At 37.4% G+C, this 17,170-nt stretch overlaps 1 protein-coding gene and 1 pseudogene across 2 annotated transcripts in view; both read right to left on the bottom strand.

Annotated features, from left to right (window-relative positions):
• Positions 1–1,770: 1,770 nt before the first annotated feature.
• LOC149541062 (glutamate receptor 3.4-like) overlaps positions 1,771–17,170 on the bottom strand; it is a 164,505-nt gene continuing 149,105 nt past the window's right edge. For both annotated transcript variants that reach the window (XM_089802056.1, XM_089802055.1), the window contains 3 exons: positions 3,185–3,216; positions 2,639–3,045; positions 1,771–2,475 (listed from right to left, as the gene is read on the bottom strand). In XM_089802056.1, the coding sequence (XP_089658182.1) occupies positions 2,125–2,475; positions 2,639–3,045; positions 3,185–3,216 (790 nt within the window). In that variant the 3' untranslated portion in view covers positions 1,771–2,124. The remainder of the gene's footprint in view (positions 2,476–2,638; positions 3,046–3,184; positions 3,217–17,170) is intronic.
• On the bottom strand, positions 11,216–12,720 carry LOC149541063 (calmodulin-like protein 3; annotated as a pseudogene).

Here is a 17,170-nt window from a genome sequence, read left to right as displayed (position 1 = left end):
AGTTCTATTATAATATTTTTTTTTTTAGTGTTTAAGCAGATCATGATAGATTATATCTTGTAAATAAAAAACGAAGTATTAGATGTCATTCAATTGATGGTTAATGAGTTTTTTTTATAGATGTCTTAAGTAGTTGGTGATTATCATGTGACGTGATTCTTAGGAGGCCAATACTTATAACCATCAAAAGTACTTGACTATCATATGTTGATATTCAGGAGACCATTACTCAGAGTATTTGGTGAATATCATGTGTTGATATTCAAGAGGCCATTACTCTAGATATCATAAATGAAATCACAATGTTGAATATCTTTTGATCAAATATATTCTTACATTACATTGAGGTACTATTTATTTACGTGTTCATCCTTCTTAACTAAAAAGAAGTGTTAAAAGTTTTATAATCAAGTCAAATAAAAAAATATTGTAAATATAAATAAATATATTTAAGTTGCATATTAATGACAAATTGACTATCTTGACCGATTATAAATCAAATGTTAGTTGACCAAACTATATTAATGTGGTAGTCATTTTTAAATTAGTCTCTGTTTAATGTAGATGGAAGTGATGTGGGCATCATGACTCAATGGGATGTGACTCCATGTTGAGTCACACCCATTAGGGTCAAGACTCTTCGACGCCCTTTATATAGGTGAAATCTTGCATTCAATCACATGGAACATAGCCCACTTCAACCAAGTCTTCTACGACGTGAACACAAAAACATAAAAACATCCTTGACACTATTTGTAATTAAATATTTTGAGCAAACAAGATAACATGCACAAAATTATATACTATTTACTAAGAATGGTTACTTGTCTATGTTCAAAGGGAATACAAATTCTAGAGAAATATTTTTTCTTGATTCACATAAATCTGATACATATGAAATTTAACAGAGCCTTAATCAATTGGCATCAAGTGGATTGATTCCTATTGTGCATTGGTATACCTACCCTAGGGTTTCTTGTTTGGTGGTTGGTTAATATTCATCGGCTAGTGTCCTTTATTTATTGAAGTTGGATGAAAGGGAAAGGAGAGGATGTAATAGATAATTATGTCACAATAGTTGTTATGGTGCAGTAAATAGTCTCTCAAATAGATATTTTTTAAGAACTATTATTTGAAGTAAAAAGTGGAACACTTTTTTCTAGACTATTTGTAGTTGTAACAGTGAAAAAAAAAAAATTTACATTACATGGATGCCCATATGTTTCTACTAACTACCCCTAAGTCAAAGAGATTTTGGTGACACTATTGTCAACTATACATGTTTTAATATTTACTCCCATGTCCCCTCTGCCCTTCCAATTTATAAAGATACATGCACAAATCTGATGTTATAAGGCTTCCTTATAAACTCCAAAATAAGTCAATATTTCATAAGAAATAGTCTCAAAAGTACACACAAATTTCAAAATCAAACCTAATGGCACTAATAGATTATACAATTAACAATTCAAATTCAAATATGTCTATTTTTTTCATTACATACAGTTTGGAAAAACTATTGAATCTAGAAGATAATTCTTTTTATGTCTATTTCACAAAGCTTTTTACATTAATTCTTATGTCTATTTCACAAGGCTTTTTACATTGGGTGTTTCCTTGCAATAAAATAAATAAATACAATTGAAGTTAAACTAAATAGATATAAACGTAGATCTAAAATTAACTTGTTCAAATTCTTAAGGAGTGTCTCTATAATTGTTCTAGAACAGTTGTAATTGATGTTAGGTTGAAGATTATATTTTGCAGATAGTCTCTGAATCTAATAATCTTTGTATAGATTTTTGCAAACTTAAAAATCTACATATATTTTGCAACGCCTCTCATGAAGGAGTGTCCATGCAGCCATAAGAAACTCAACTTTTGCTGGCCCATTTTTATTTATTTATTACAAATTCCCCATAGTTACATCCCTTTCATGACAATATCTCAACATCACTATTATTGAATTGGTAGAAATCTTTCATGAAATTTCGAAATGCTGCACAATTCATAAAAGGTGCAAATAGCTCGCCTTTTCCGGAATTGTTACTAGGAATATAAAGACTATGACAGCCTCTATCGAAAACTGTGGTGTGAGGATGTGCATTCACACTCACATTTACTTTAAGTTTCTTCCTCCTTGCATTTCTGTCTTTCCAAAAAAACAAAATGAAGAAACCTTATCAGAACACTCCTGCTTTGTGAATCATCAGAAGTGTTTGAACGTTTCCTGAATTGAATAACCGAATAACATAGGAAAGCAAGAAAAGCAGAAAAGGATGTCACGCCCATTATCAAGAAAAGACCCCAAAAGTTTTTCAGACCAAGTTGATTGGGTCCTTCTTGCTCCGAATGTGATTTGCATCTACTCACACCTAACCATTTATCATGAATCCGCTGGAGTTCTCCACTCTCCGAAAGATTCAGAATTGCAGTTGACATGTCAATTACTAGTGGAGAACCCTTTTGGAAAACCTGTCAAACAACAAAAAATAAGAAGGAAAAAACCATAATCCAGAATTTCCAGGAAAACTGGAAAATTAATATCTGAGTTACAAAATACAATGTTAAAAAGCCTTTACTCATTGCAAAAAAAAAAAACAATGTTTGACGTCGAAAAAATGAAGAGAATGCTTACAAATCCCCATGAAGTTTTGGTGAAAGGCTGACCGGCTATTTTGAAACCACAATAATTTGCTAAGAGGATCTTGATAGCTGGAAGCTCGTCTATAACTGCTGCTACACCTCCTCTGCTTGGTCCATCCATCAGAGCATGAGCATAACTTTCAGGAGATCCAAAAGGTTTAAGTCTGGATTGAGCTATATTAAGCTCCTCTGACAAATATTTTTTAACAAAGGAACCACTTAAATATCCTATTGGGACATTGCTTGATATCAAATCATCAATTCCTTTAATTGTGGGTGAAAGCTGTTGCACGGTAAGGATTGAGGTCAAACTTGCTGTGTAACTTGAAGTGATGATTAAAACTACAAACAGCCATATGATTACAACCATCCGTGCAAGGAAGCTCACAACTTGTTCTCCTGCATCAAACCCATATTATTTTTTTCAGTTTCGATACCACATAATTCGCTGTAAGTAGAAACTTAGACAAAGCATCAAGTTTCTGTTGTGATATAGTGGCTCACTAAACATATTAAAGCAGCAAGTTATCAAACTTACTATGGGAAAAAAACATTGTCGAGAAGGAGAACCTGTACAAAAACAGTACAAAATGTGATAAGATGTCCAAGCTTTCAAATTTTCATGATATAAAATAAAAAGATTTCCAATAAACCATTTGGCTTTCCATTCCAAAGTTATAAATGTGATGTAGGACCTTAAAGATCAAAAAAATGTAACAGAGCTTTTTAGAAGCAATCTGAATGGTGTGAATGTCTCTTTGTTGTGTGCCCAAATGCAACCAATTTATATAGGTTGTGGTAGGTAGCGGTGATGGGTAGATAATTAATCTGGATAGACGACCACTACCCTCAACCTGTTAGGCAGCTTATAGAAGAAGCCAACCAATCTGCCCAAGAAGAAAATGAAGGAAAGAAAAGACAGGAAGGAGGATAAGGCCATTAAGTTACAACACTTATTGTACATGTGGAAGGAGAATAGGAATTGCCAAAGGAACCACTGCAGACAAACAGGAAGAGGAAATGGACATAAAAATATCTGAGAAAAACAAGAAAGCCACCAGAATGAACTGCTTCATGGCAATTTGCAGTTAATGTTGTATCTATAACTAAGGTCAAAAGAGCTCTATAATTGGCAGCAGATGACTCCCAAAGGAAGAGACAAATTTTCATTGGGAAATGTCTGTATGGGTTATAAGTGGGATTGAGTTTGAAAGGAATATCAATAGAAATACCGGATCTTCCAGATTCATTGAAGGAAGTAAGGTGACAGAGAAATTGTGGAGGGGATATTTATCATACAAATAATAGTGATAAAACCTCAAAGAATTGAGAACTCAAGCAATTTTGGTAATGTGATTGCAAAAAAGAAGTTTGATGCAAGTCCAAGTAACCACTTGACAAGAACAGTAAACACAACATTAAAGCACAGTTTCACACTAAGGATGAGAAGCAAACATTGGAATAAGTAATGATTGTGGAAGCAATCCTTGTTTTACCAAAAGGGCAAAATCTACATAAGCTTAAAAAGCAAACCTCTAGCACTTAGTAGAACAAACAAACAGAGTGAGCATTAACTAAAGCAGAAGCTTATCAAACTTATTATGGCCTAAAAACATAGTTGAGAAAGACAACCTGTATGGAATCATTATACACCGTGGTATGATATCCTTCTTTGCACTAGTTGTGACCTCTAGTTGATAATGCAAAATAATATGCATACTAAGAAAAAATGGGAATCATATGTAAGAAGCTTAGAAGCTTGGGAAAGAAGAATGTAAAAGGCTCTTCAGGTCTTGTGGAAGTATTAGATGCTTTAGGGGATTGCAATGCAAAAAATGATCCTCTAGAGGTCATTAAAAGAGTTAGAGCTCTTGGCAAGAATCAAAAGAATGCAAGATGAACAAACTTCTCTAAAACTAATGAGGAGGGGGTATTTATAACTGGAGAAGCAACACCTCTATGTGGTTGATTAGATATTTCCAATTTCATTTACATTTTCCACCTCCAACACACCAGTTTTTTCCATTCTAGATGGGTGATAGCTAAATTATGTTCACTTGTTTAGCACCATTTTAGGAGCAATGTGCTACTGTTTTTGAGATTGTTTCAGTGTGATTAAAATCTTTGCGACGATGCTTCATATGTTCTTGTTTTGGAAAGTATTTGGTAAGGATTTGCTCTTTGGTGCAGCAAGCTCCACGCTCTTACCCTTCCTCATTGCGTCATGGAAACATGGTGGATCAAAGTCCTTCACCCATCTTTTGATGGGCTCCATTAGTATTGTTGGCGATTTGGCTAGGGTAGATGATATAAGGTTGTCATTTATGGCAACATATATTCAGGATTAAGTGAATAAATCATGAAGATGAAGTTTTGATAAAAGAACTTAGAAAATTGTCTAAGTGTCACAGAGTTTATCTGTCAGCACAGGCACTATTTTGATCAGCACAGTTTACAGAGGTATTTCTTGCATGTGCGCTTTGAGATACGGATAAAAAAGAGTATGAGGATTGTACAACTAAGAGCGTGAGGTTGTACGAACAGTACAGATAGAGTTATTGCAGTTGCAGTAATTGGCCCACAGAATGGGATAAAAACAAGGAATCAAATATTTTATACTAAGGAATTATCTTGTTTATCAAAATAATTACTTGATTAATTAGGGACGATATCTTAGATGTTAACCCTTGTTAAAAATTAGCATCATATGAAATTCTGGAAATTACAATTTATGTGCATTAAAATATATTATTTGAACTAACAATTTTTTTGTGGAGAAATCTGTTATTTATTTGTGTACAGGTGTTACACATCTTTGTCTGGGTCCCGCTTTAGATGGAAGTTTCACAAATGACGCCTTTTGTGCTTTCTCCCTCCACCACTTCTTGAGGACAATTAATATTTCTAGGCGGTGATCGATTTGTAACATTTTCGAGTGATGTATGATATTCGATTATTTGGATTCTTCTGAATGGACGAAACTGTTACCGCTGCCAAGAACTCATGTCACTGTTTGTCATTGCCTTTGTGAAGTCTTGGACGGTTAAAATAATCAGAAAAAAAACTTTGTGCAAGTCATCAATGAAGATATATGTGGTAGACGGATATTATGTCTTTTGTTCCAGACGGCAATGACTTCAGAGTTCTGTGCCAGTCATGATCTAGATTCAAGCTTTTCTAGACATGAACAGTATATACTTTGCAAAAAGACTACTGTATAGCATCAAGTCTTTGTTAATCGATTTTCTTAGTTTTATATCCTTGGTAAATTCAGATTGTTATATGCTTTAGCAATTATCATTTTTGTTGATGATATATTGCTAATCAGCAATTTGTTTATTGGTGTACTGAATCTGAGAGCTGTATCTCTGCATCATTGTAATTATTTTACATCTTTAATAAAAGAGATTCATTTGGTGGGGCTGGGTTGTTTCCCTCTTTGCAGAGGGGTTTTCCCAGGATAAATTGGATGTTTTATGATGTCTAGTTCATTTTTAACAACCCTAAGTTGGCAAGAGTTAATTTTGTATTTTGGCAAGTGTGTAAAATATGAAGGTTGACATTATAAAGAAATATAGTGTAAAGGACATAACCTGAAATGTGAAGTTGTGTGAATGTGGAAAGTGTAATTGTAAGCGATTATAATATTGTTTAGAGATGTGAATTTTGATGTTAGATCAGAGCAGTGCATACATATGATCAGTTTTGTGAAGAGCAGCAAAGGCAAATCAGATATTGAAGTCATCAGCTATAGTAAGGGGTTTTGTACTTATCTCTTGTATTGAAGAATATTATTGTATATTGCATGTTTGGGCAGTAGGCTCATTTTGCATACTTTTTGTAATTGTAATATCAACTTCTAACAAGGTTGAGGCTTCTAACAAGGCCTAGTCCTCTAACAAGGACTGAGGTACTATACGGATGTAATAGACTCCTAATAGAGTCAATATCTTTCACAAGATACTTTTGATTAGTGGACCATTTTGTGTGTACCATTTCCATTGGAGTTTTCTCTTGGCCAAGGTTTCCCTAGTTAACAAAATATGGTGTTATGTGTTGCATTACTTTATGGTTGTGTTTGCTGCTCAGCTTAATCAATTTACTTTCATATGCAAGTTATAAGATTGTTAATGATATCCATATTTTGGGCAAAAGTTTGTGGAATACTGATTCAATGGAAGGACCGACTTGAGGCTCCGACCCCAACGTTTATGAGCATAGACTCACTGGAAGCTCCAACTCCCACACTTCATAGGCTTCAACCTACTGGAAGTACCAACTCCCACTGTTGCCTTCGTGAGCACCAACCCACTATACACGAACTGCTTGTCCACCTTGATAACTTTTCTTAACCGATGATGAATACTTTTTTAGCACAACTATTATTTCCCAACTTTGATATTTATATCAGCATATATTGATCTTCTATGTTTTCCTTCAATGAATCTGCAATCTTCCTTTGTTTAATCTTGTTTAACTATTATGTCACAATCATTTAAATAAATTCAGAATAAATCAGAATATTTTCTATTATATTTCTTTGTCCATCAACCTGTAAATCTGAATATATATTCTATCATATTTCTTAGTTCATCAATCTGCTCCACATACTATATTAGTTTTTCTTCTTTCAGATATTTCTGCCCTTTTTATTCTATTCAACCAATCTGCTCTACATTCTTACATGTTCTTTTAATATTCTGATGTCTCTCACCTTATTATTATTCTATCTCCACACACCTCCTAAAACTGATATATATCAGATAATAAATTTGTATATATGTTAATCCAACCTTTCTCTGTATTTCTTCACTCTTATATATCTATTTCCCATTTTCTTTGTTCCACATATCTGTTCCAATCCTATCTTTTCTTGGCCAATGATACACCTCTTATTATATTTTCATAGCAAAGGAATGTGACTTTCCAATTTCAAAAGTCATGCCTGTTCAGAAATAAATTACTTTTTCTTTTACTCCTCTTAATGCCTTATATGCCAAACTAAGCTTTTTGTTTTATCCTCCACATTCGCTATCTTTTAACCTCTGACTATTTGATATCAAATGGTACTGTGCATTATTAATATATAATTCTTGATAACTCTCAATTCTGTTACCTTACATATTTAGAGTATTATATTTTTAATATATTTCCTTTGGATTTTCGTCTTTGGATTGATACGTTCGACTCCTCTTTGCTATGGTCATCGTACTGGGCAATTCTAATTCCAAAAAAGATTATCTCTGTATCATACCATAGACTTCACACTGGTTTTCCTGTTCTGCACCTCACAGGCTCCAATACAGAGTCTGTGACTTTTGGTCTTCAAAAACTCCAAATGAAAAAAAGTTTATAATGTTAATACATAGACGCTACCGATCTTGCTCCTTATTAAAAACTTCTATCATGTATTTTGCAGATTCTTCTAATTATAGAGTCAATTCAGTCATTTGCTGCATATATGGTACTTGCTTAGGTTTAAGAAATTTCTCCAAGACGTATCAACTTCCAAACAAGCCCCATTAAGGTTTGCTATGTGTATATGCATATTCAAATCGATGATACCAGTTTGAAGGTCTGTCACCGTTATATACTGATTATCCGTAGCCTCCAATATGCCTCTGTGCTGTCAATCTGTTGCTTGATATTATATACACCTCAACACAATCATCACGATGTCTGGCTTCATCGCTGAAGCATCTCTCACATTTGCTATTAGCAATTGTAAAACTTGGTCTTTATCTTCTATAATATTGTGTCTATTGAATGTTGAAATCTTCTCCATGTCTCCTTGTTTGAATGTGGCATATATTGGTGCGCTTCAGTTTCTCAATTGTTATTTTGTTTCTTGAGTTTATCTTATCATTACTTTATCTTTATTTGCATCATTTATCACTGCTTTGATAACTTGTTTACTTTTATCAGCATGTCAATCTTCATACTGCCAAGGTCACTGACTGTACCTATTGACTTTCTATTCCATCTTGTATATTTGTTTATGCTCATGAGCTCCTTTCATAATCACCATCTTCCATATTTTATCACAATCTATGTACAGACTTATGAATCATGTTCATCTGATGCAGAGGTCTTTTATATTGCTGAAGTGCTATGAAGACATTCTCTTGTATTAGTTCTTTAATGGTAGAGAAACTGCATATCACTCTGTTGTATCAATATCTTTCTCATGGCATAGCGAACTCCTTAACTCGTGCTGCTATCATTATCTTTTCATCTGTGAATGCTTGTCTAAATGTTCATTATCTCAACTATAAACATTTATCTAAGTAGACCATTACATGTTTGATTTTTTGGACTACTTATATTTATGATGGTCTATCACAATCTCCTGAGTTCCTTTGAGCGTGTTTCACTTCATTCCACCTTCCACCTCTTCGTGCAAATGCATCATTTCATTTCACCTTCATCATTACATGTCATGATACACTGCATCTCATTCTTCACATGTGATTACATGCATCTCATTTTCCATTCCCACATACATTGCATCTCATTCTTTGAACCTAATCGCATGTCATGATTAGATGTAAATCCCTTTTCGTGTAATTACATCTTGAGAACCCATTTTTGACTAAAGTATACTCTTTAAAGGTCAAAATTTTTCATTTGCATGCATTCCAATGCATTCAAGTTTTATGCCTTAAGGCATATCCATAAAAGCTCACTTCTATCTCATGTTTCCATCTTCTCAACTCACATTTCAGCCTTTGCACATACATGCTATCTTGTCTCAAGATCATTGCATTAGATCTTTGAAGTGTATAATCCATATTCCAAACCTTTGTTGCTGATCAAGAGCCAACGTTTTTATGGAAAGAATAGCCTCTGATGATGTGTTCACATTTTGGAATTTTCATGTTGCAGCACAAACACAAGAAATGCCCTTATCCACAAAATCGAAAGGAAAAATAAAATATCTATATGATAAAGAGTTAGCTCATACAACTCCATCTCAGGTCATGTGTATTCTTGATAGTGTGTCAGTTCTTGATAGTGTGTCAGATACAGAGATCGGGCATGTGGACATGATATATTTCTTGCGAAGGATAGAAGCTCTTGCCAATCATGAGATGAAATGCATCAAAAGGAGTCATATTCATTTGGTGTCTACATTCCCCATGGCTGCCCTAGAACCGAAATTTGTTTTAGGATGTGCAAAACATTTCAGTGCAAAGTCTAAAACAATCAAGGATGTAGATGGTAATGTCATTATTAGCCTTGACCTCGAGGTTATTGAACACATTTTCAAAGTACCACAGAGTGCAGAATTTGTGGATTTGACAAAGGAAACATCTTCGGAAATATGGAATGAAAATAAGGGAACTTATCAGAAATATATCAATTTATATTGGTTAGATTTCAAGAAAAACAATTTATCAAGATGGCCTAAAACCATTCACAGATCCAGTTTTAAACCAAAATATAAAGATCTGATTACCCTCCTTAGCAGAATATGCAGTTTTAGGATTCTAGTGATTTTGAACCATGAATGTACAAGTTCATTTTTTAGATTGTTAATAATAAGGAATATATCTTTTGGGGAGATCTTATCAGCACTGCGCTTTTTGAGCAGCTACTCAATGTAGGGACTTCAACACCATTCTACATGAGTTCCTACCTTGTCTATATCACTGCTGCTATGAGATCTTTTTCAAGACTTTCAACCAAAGGAGATCATCTTCAAGTTCCAGTCTAGGAGTATTATGATCAAAATACCTTGACAAATAGTAAATATCACTATAGGATAGTTCAAGATGCATTTATTGGACATTTCTGGTGTTTATTTGATAAACAATTGTCTATCAAAAGGGTGTCTGATGAGGCCTAGGATAAGGTTAATCAATATGGTTGCATCTTTTTTCAATTTTTAACCTTTACTTATTTGAGAGTTGCGTACTTCAAAGGAGAACCATATACCTTAACTAGGTATGCTACCAATAGAATCATTCTAATAGAGTTAGCCAGAGAACTCATGGATGTCCAGTCTTAGCAAAATACTATGCATAGGCCAGGTTTTGGTATTACCTCTGCCAAACCCTTGGCAATTGGATCAATTTAGTACACAAAGCAAAGGCTATGGAAGTAGAACTCCAGTTGATTACATTGAAGAAGTTTAAAGCTAGATATGATTTTGATTACAGAGAGATGAATTCAAGAATTAAGAGAGCATTTATTCATGTCCATCGTATAGAAGACATCTAGATTGATATGCGGACAGAGTTGGATATAATGAAAATGGACTACTGTAGATTTACATTACAACAGATTATTGATTTTAATATGCTTAAGATTCCATCCGATCTTCAAATTGAAGATGATGATTGTTTACCGTACTGGTAAAGAAATCAACACATACAGACAATGGAACATGAACAGCAGAATTCCTTAGATTATTCGCATATGCCAGAACATTACATTATGCTTCATAAGATAAATGATAGAAGATAGAAGATGCTTTACAATGATCCCAGACGGGATATAAATACTATCTATCGAACCTTCCCGAAGGAGTCCGTCGGCCACAAACATTATGTCCACTACAACCTATTTACCCGTCGGCTACAGAAACATCGACAACAATCATCCCGTCAGCTACAGAAACACCGACGACAATCCCTCCATCGGCTAACAAAGTTTCTACTGACGATATCATCCCCCCAAAAGAAAAAGTCGTCTCTGAACGACAATTACAAAGTATCTGAGATAAATTAACAACCAAAATATATTAACAGAGTGACTACAACAAAAAATTTGCTTCTGTCACATCACTTCCACATTCATCCAGTTACATCTGTAACCTCTACTAACACAATACTGTCTCCTCAAGCTGACCTTGATAGCCACCCGTGTTGCTTTCTCTGCTTTCAACACTGGGTTCACTGAGCTAAGTGTCGTTGTACTACCTTCTGGATGACCCACTCCTCCCGAGCTCTCTATGCATCCACCAAGACAGCCTCTCGGCCAACACCTACTCCCAGTGTCTCTGGTACACAGACACTCCATGCCTGCAGCAGCTCCAAGTCTTCATCAACTGGTCATACGTCCCATAAATGATATCCGCAATGACTGGAGGCCAAGACCAAATTAGCACTCTGGAACCCACACAAAACTGCATGGAACACACTGTTTCTATCCTTTTCTGCCGATTCTACACTCTTTCTGGCAACCAGTGATACTTCCCCTTCCCTGTGGCATCATCTGATACTCATTCCAAACTGCTTCAATCTGTTGTCGTTTTTTTTTTAAGCCATCAAACTAAATTCAGTTCATGTCATAGGGCATTTGTACAACCCGAGATTCGAACCCAGGACCATTTTGAAAATCAAATGAGTAAGTAATATCACAGCCCCCTGCAAGATTCAAACCCATGACCATATTTTATAGGTGGTGCAAGCTCAAATTTTACACTTCTCCACAAGAAGAAAACTCCATGAATCATATCTTCTTGACAAAAGCACTCTTCATCATCTCTTTAAACTCTGCCTAGTTCACCATTCCATCGCCGTCCTTATCAACCTGGCAGATCATATTTCGACAATCTCCAGCCGCTCGTCCTTCCTTCAACTCTAGCGAACACATAACAGACTGCAACTCTTCAGCAGTTATCAAACCGTCGCCATTTCCATCAAAAATAGCAAAAGCGTCTGCCAATTCTGGATCTTCCTCCAAATTAGCAGCCCCTCCTCCAACCTTACTAATATCCTCATAAAATATCACAAACTCCTCACAATCCACATTGTCGTCGCCATTTGCATCTACCTGTTTAATGCCGGACGAAACCTCCTCTTCTCTGATCTTTAGCCCGAGCTTCTGAAGCGACTCTGCCATTTCCTGCTAGCCTCCGAAGATAGAGAAGAAGCTGCGGAAGACAATGTCCAACAGACAAAGGCAAGTCACGGAAGGACAATCGCCTGCGGGAAGACACCAACGCCATGGAAAGACATCCACGGACATCCGCCCGCGGAAAGAGAAAATAAAATCACCCGCGGAAGAAATAAGACAACCTCGCGGAAACCTCCTGCGGACAGGTGCCCGCGGAGCACCTCCCGCAAACAAGTGCCTGCGGACAGATGCCAGTGGAGCACCTCCCGCGGACTTTTTTTTTTTTGACAAAAAAAAAAAACCTCAATTTTGCCTCCACACGTCACCCTTCTGCAACGACGACGACAAGGGAATCATCTGATCATTTTGTGACGGTGACGGCGACGGCATCTTCCTGGCACGGTAGGATCCGTTGACTGCATGAGGTACCTCTTGCCCGTCCAACGTCCCCAACTTTACCACTCAATTGTCGCCGACCTCCCGGATCTAATATGGTCCAACCCATCTTGCCTTAAACCTTTCCTATTTGCTTTCATTCTGATCGTCGTACTTGAGTACCAACTGCCCTGGCTGAAACCTGTTGAGTTTGTCATGCCACGCCTTATGCCTGTTCTATGTCACCTCCGTCGCCCACTGTGCCTGCGGTCGTCGCGCATCTAGCTTATTTCCTTGCCGTCGATACCCTTCAAGTAATTTTATGGTGCGATGCCTTCTTTTCTTCCTGTGCGGTCCGTTCACCGTGTACCGAATGGTGGGATCTTTCTTTTTTCTGGGTTTGGACTGTATGTTCTTCCCCTCAGCTTCAGGCGTAACCGCCTTTCCTTCTTCCGCTGCTCTGTATTCCTTCAGACACTCATTTTCCTCTTTTTTCTCACCTTCGTCAACCCTTAGCATATTACAACTCGGAAACAATTCGTAGTCTTCTATCTGCCAGTGGTAAAGGCCATTCATCGAGTCTAGGTCGTCATCATTTGATCCTCCTTCTAGTGTCAATACTCCTTCGTCGTCCGGTTCCATTCTCCTCTTTCCTTCATCGTCATTTCTTTCGTCATCACTGTCGCCTTCACCTTCTAAGTCTGACAATGCTGCCTCCTCACCTACCATTTGTGTGTGCAGGTCAATTATAAATCTTTTGCCTCCGCGCTTCATTGATAGGGTATTTCGTTTCCAATCATGTTTTACTTTTGCTTGCACCAACCAATTCCATCCCAGAATAGCATCATATCCTTTTCTTTTCAATGGAATGACTACGAAATCCAATAAAAATGGTTGTGTTCCAATAGTTACCGGTTGCGCCCTTAAGGTTCCCAACGGTTTGATCCTGTGCTGGTCCACTGTGAGCAATTGGAATGTAGGTGGCCACAGCGTCGACTTTCCCAACTTCTTCCAAGTATCCTCCAGCAACACATTCACGCCGGACCCTCCGTCGACAATTGTGTTTGTCAGAACACTTCCCAAAATCCCCATTTCGATGACCGCCGGATGTCTTCCCGTCGTGAGCGCCAGAAGCATTGGGTCTATTGCCGTCATCGGACTACTGTCCCTTCTTGTGTCCTCTGTTGCTTTCGAAAATGGTTTATGATTAAGAATGGCCATCCGTAACTGGGGTATTGTGAGAAGGAGGTCACTTATCTTGACCGGTATCTCCGTTTGTAAGATCTGTCGTACAATGTTTTGTTCTGCGAAGTTCCTTGCCAAGGTGCCAATGATGTCCTTCAACTGAGATGTTCTTGCCAACGATGCCTTTCCAATTTCCACTTGCGCCTCCTCCAATTTTCTTTTTTTCCTCCGCCGGTAGTTTTGCTTGCCTTCGCATAATTGCCAAAACCTCCTCTTCATCTATGCCGACAGTGATCAAGTTTACTCCAGACTTTGGGCACTTGGCATCTTCATGGTCGCCGGGTCCGCACCATCTGCATAATAATTTCGATGTGTTTGCCGCTGTACAATCCCGCACAAAATGACCCCACAAATTACATGCTCGGCATTGAACGATCAGCCGTCCGTTTGCATCATACTGAGTTCGACTTTGGCTCCCATTATTATTGTTATTGTTCGCATTGTTGTTATTTTTCCCTCTGTTATTATTCCTGTACCCTCCGAATGTGGCACCTGCGCTATTCGTATTTTCGCTACTACCCAACGGGGAAGCCTCCTGTGTGAGAAGCACCTGCGAAGATCCTCTTGTCTTCATGTTAAAGGGGCACTCTTTTGTCGAATGGCCCATGATCTGACAAATGTCACAGAATTGGTTCTTTGGACATGATCCTTTAGTATAATGAAATAACCCCAACAGGTTATTATTATTTTTCAACACCCAAAATCTTATTACTTCAGGAGTTCGACATTTCGTCAAGCAGTTTGCAGTCAAAATTGGATACCGTTGAGTGAACCTCACTAAATGAGACACTAAAGTAACTATACTGGAGAGTAGCTACTCATCAAATACGTGACATGAAACAAGACCAAATCCTTATGCAATGACGAATTTGCAAGAAATATAGCACCCTTGTTTTATTAACAATCAAATGGAAGAATAACTGAGTCTGAAAAGAATTACAACTGAGCAATGAAAAGAACCTGGTAATCGGATAATACAGGATTTGATTCAAAGTCGTCACAGATTGGACGGGATGTGGTGTCGTCTCTCCTTTATACAATCTGCCGTAGAGAGGTCAGAATACGGGGTCCTTTCCCGCTAGTCAATGGATCATTTCTTCTTCTGCCGTGGCTACATTATTTTTTGACACCTGTGATGTGCTCGTAACCCGACCATGATTATTTAAAATTAAATCGCTTCTTGTCCGCATTGTCGAAAGATGGGACCGCTGGTTGCAAGGTAAGGTGAAACCGATAGGGAAAACAAGTGCGCCTCCGTCCTTTGTAAATTTTATCTCGAATGACCCAGACCAATTTACGATTTGTCCAACCCGTTAGATCCTTCTGCCGGCCCTTCCGAAATAATGCTTTCAATCTGCAAGACAAATCGTCGGCCCTTCCGAAATAATGCTTTTAAATCTAAAGACAAATCGTTGATCACAGACACTTGAACGGCTGTCAGGTCAACATTCCGCGTCCTCGATATTCATAGTGAATCGGTGGCGATTTGAATGGTGAGGAATTTCCGAACTGGTTTCGGTCTGAGATTATTTCTTCTAAATCGCGATTTGCAAAGACGCCCAATGGGAATGCCAAACCAGCGGATTGCAAGGTAAGTTGAACCGGTGTGAAAGACCAAATGCACCTCCGCCCAATGCGATCCTATTCTTGAAATCGGGTGACCCAGACGGATTTACAATTAATTTGCTCCTGATGCGATTACTAATTGTATTAGCTCATCGATCTGTCTTTCGGAACAATGCGTTCAAGCTGTAAAGCAAATCGTTGCTCACAAATACTTTGACTGCTGTTGTCGGCTGAATGAGGGTTTTCCGGTTCCAATTTCGCCAATCCTCAAGACTCCAAAACGTCACCCTTCCAGTAATCCGAATATGCAAATAATTTCAACATGAAATGGCTGAAGACCATCTCCAATGTGCAACCCTTCGGGGGAATATTTCACCTCCTCAGTTATGCAGATCCAAGGGAGTTTTCGTTCCCAAAGACCTAATGAAAATTTGCAGACCAATGACTACAAATTGCCTCAATTGAAATAGAAATCGAATCCACAAAATCGCTTATCCAAATGGGTGCCTTATCTCCTCTATTTATTCACTCGCTGAGAAGTTACTGGAAGTTTTCCGGAATTATCTTTTATGATGTACTTTTATTATTAAACTTTATAAAATTAAATAAATAACTTTATAAAGTTAAAGTACAACCTTAATTTAATATTAGAACAAGTAGGCCCCACTTACTGAATTATTATTCCCCGAGAGCAAAAATGTAATCATCTAGAAATAAAATGACCCTCTTTCCACAATCATTTGCCTACGAGAGTCAATGTTAGGCAAATTCTCTGTTAAAATTATGTCATTAGAAAGGGGACATGACATATGACCATCGGTCTTACACTCCGTGCACCACAGCTCACTACCTTTTGGCTCCTTCTGCATGTTTTTAAACTCTATCATACGGATCATGTCCTTCTGTAGGGCACAAACCTTCTTATTGTTGCCTTCATCGTCGTTGCTATCACCTCCGACAGGCTCGTCGTCATCTGAATCAAATGAGCTAGTCTTCGTCTTCTTCTTTGTCTTCAGCTCACTTTCAAGGTCCAATGCTCTGTTATAAGCTTCCGTATATGACGACGGTGGCACAATTTTCATTTTCCTCTGCAACTTCAAGCGTAGGCCTTCTACGAACCATCTTTTCTGAAGTCCTTCTGCCGGCTTACTTTCCATTTTGTTTATCAAGTCCTTTAATTTCCTGGCGTAAACGCGGACGGTTTCGTTCCTCCCCTGCTTAGTATTGAAGATCTTTGCTACAATTTCATTATCATCCCGCAACAGTTTAAATTCTGCCAAAAACTCCTTTTTAATGTTATCCCAACTGTTTAGCTTTTGTGGCTCTGTATCAGTAAACCAATCAATTGCTATGCCCCGTACGGTGGCCGGAAATTGCCTCATCCAATCGTCTTCATCAGTTATCCCATTTGCCTTCCAGATCATTTCACATGTTTTGCAATGTTGAATGGGATCGGCCGTACCATCGCCATTGAACTTCGACAGTTTCTCTTTTG

Source organism: Cupressus sempervirens, chromosome 9, assembly GCF_028749045.1.
Source record: "Cupressus sempervirens isolate cs-2001-9-10 chromosome 9, ASM2874904v1, whole genome shotgun sequence".
NCBI lineage: Eukaryota > Viridiplantae > Streptophyta > Pinopsida > Cupressales > Cupressaceae > Cupressus > Cupressus sempervirens.
This window is presented reverse-complemented; position numbering and strand designations above follow the sequence as displayed.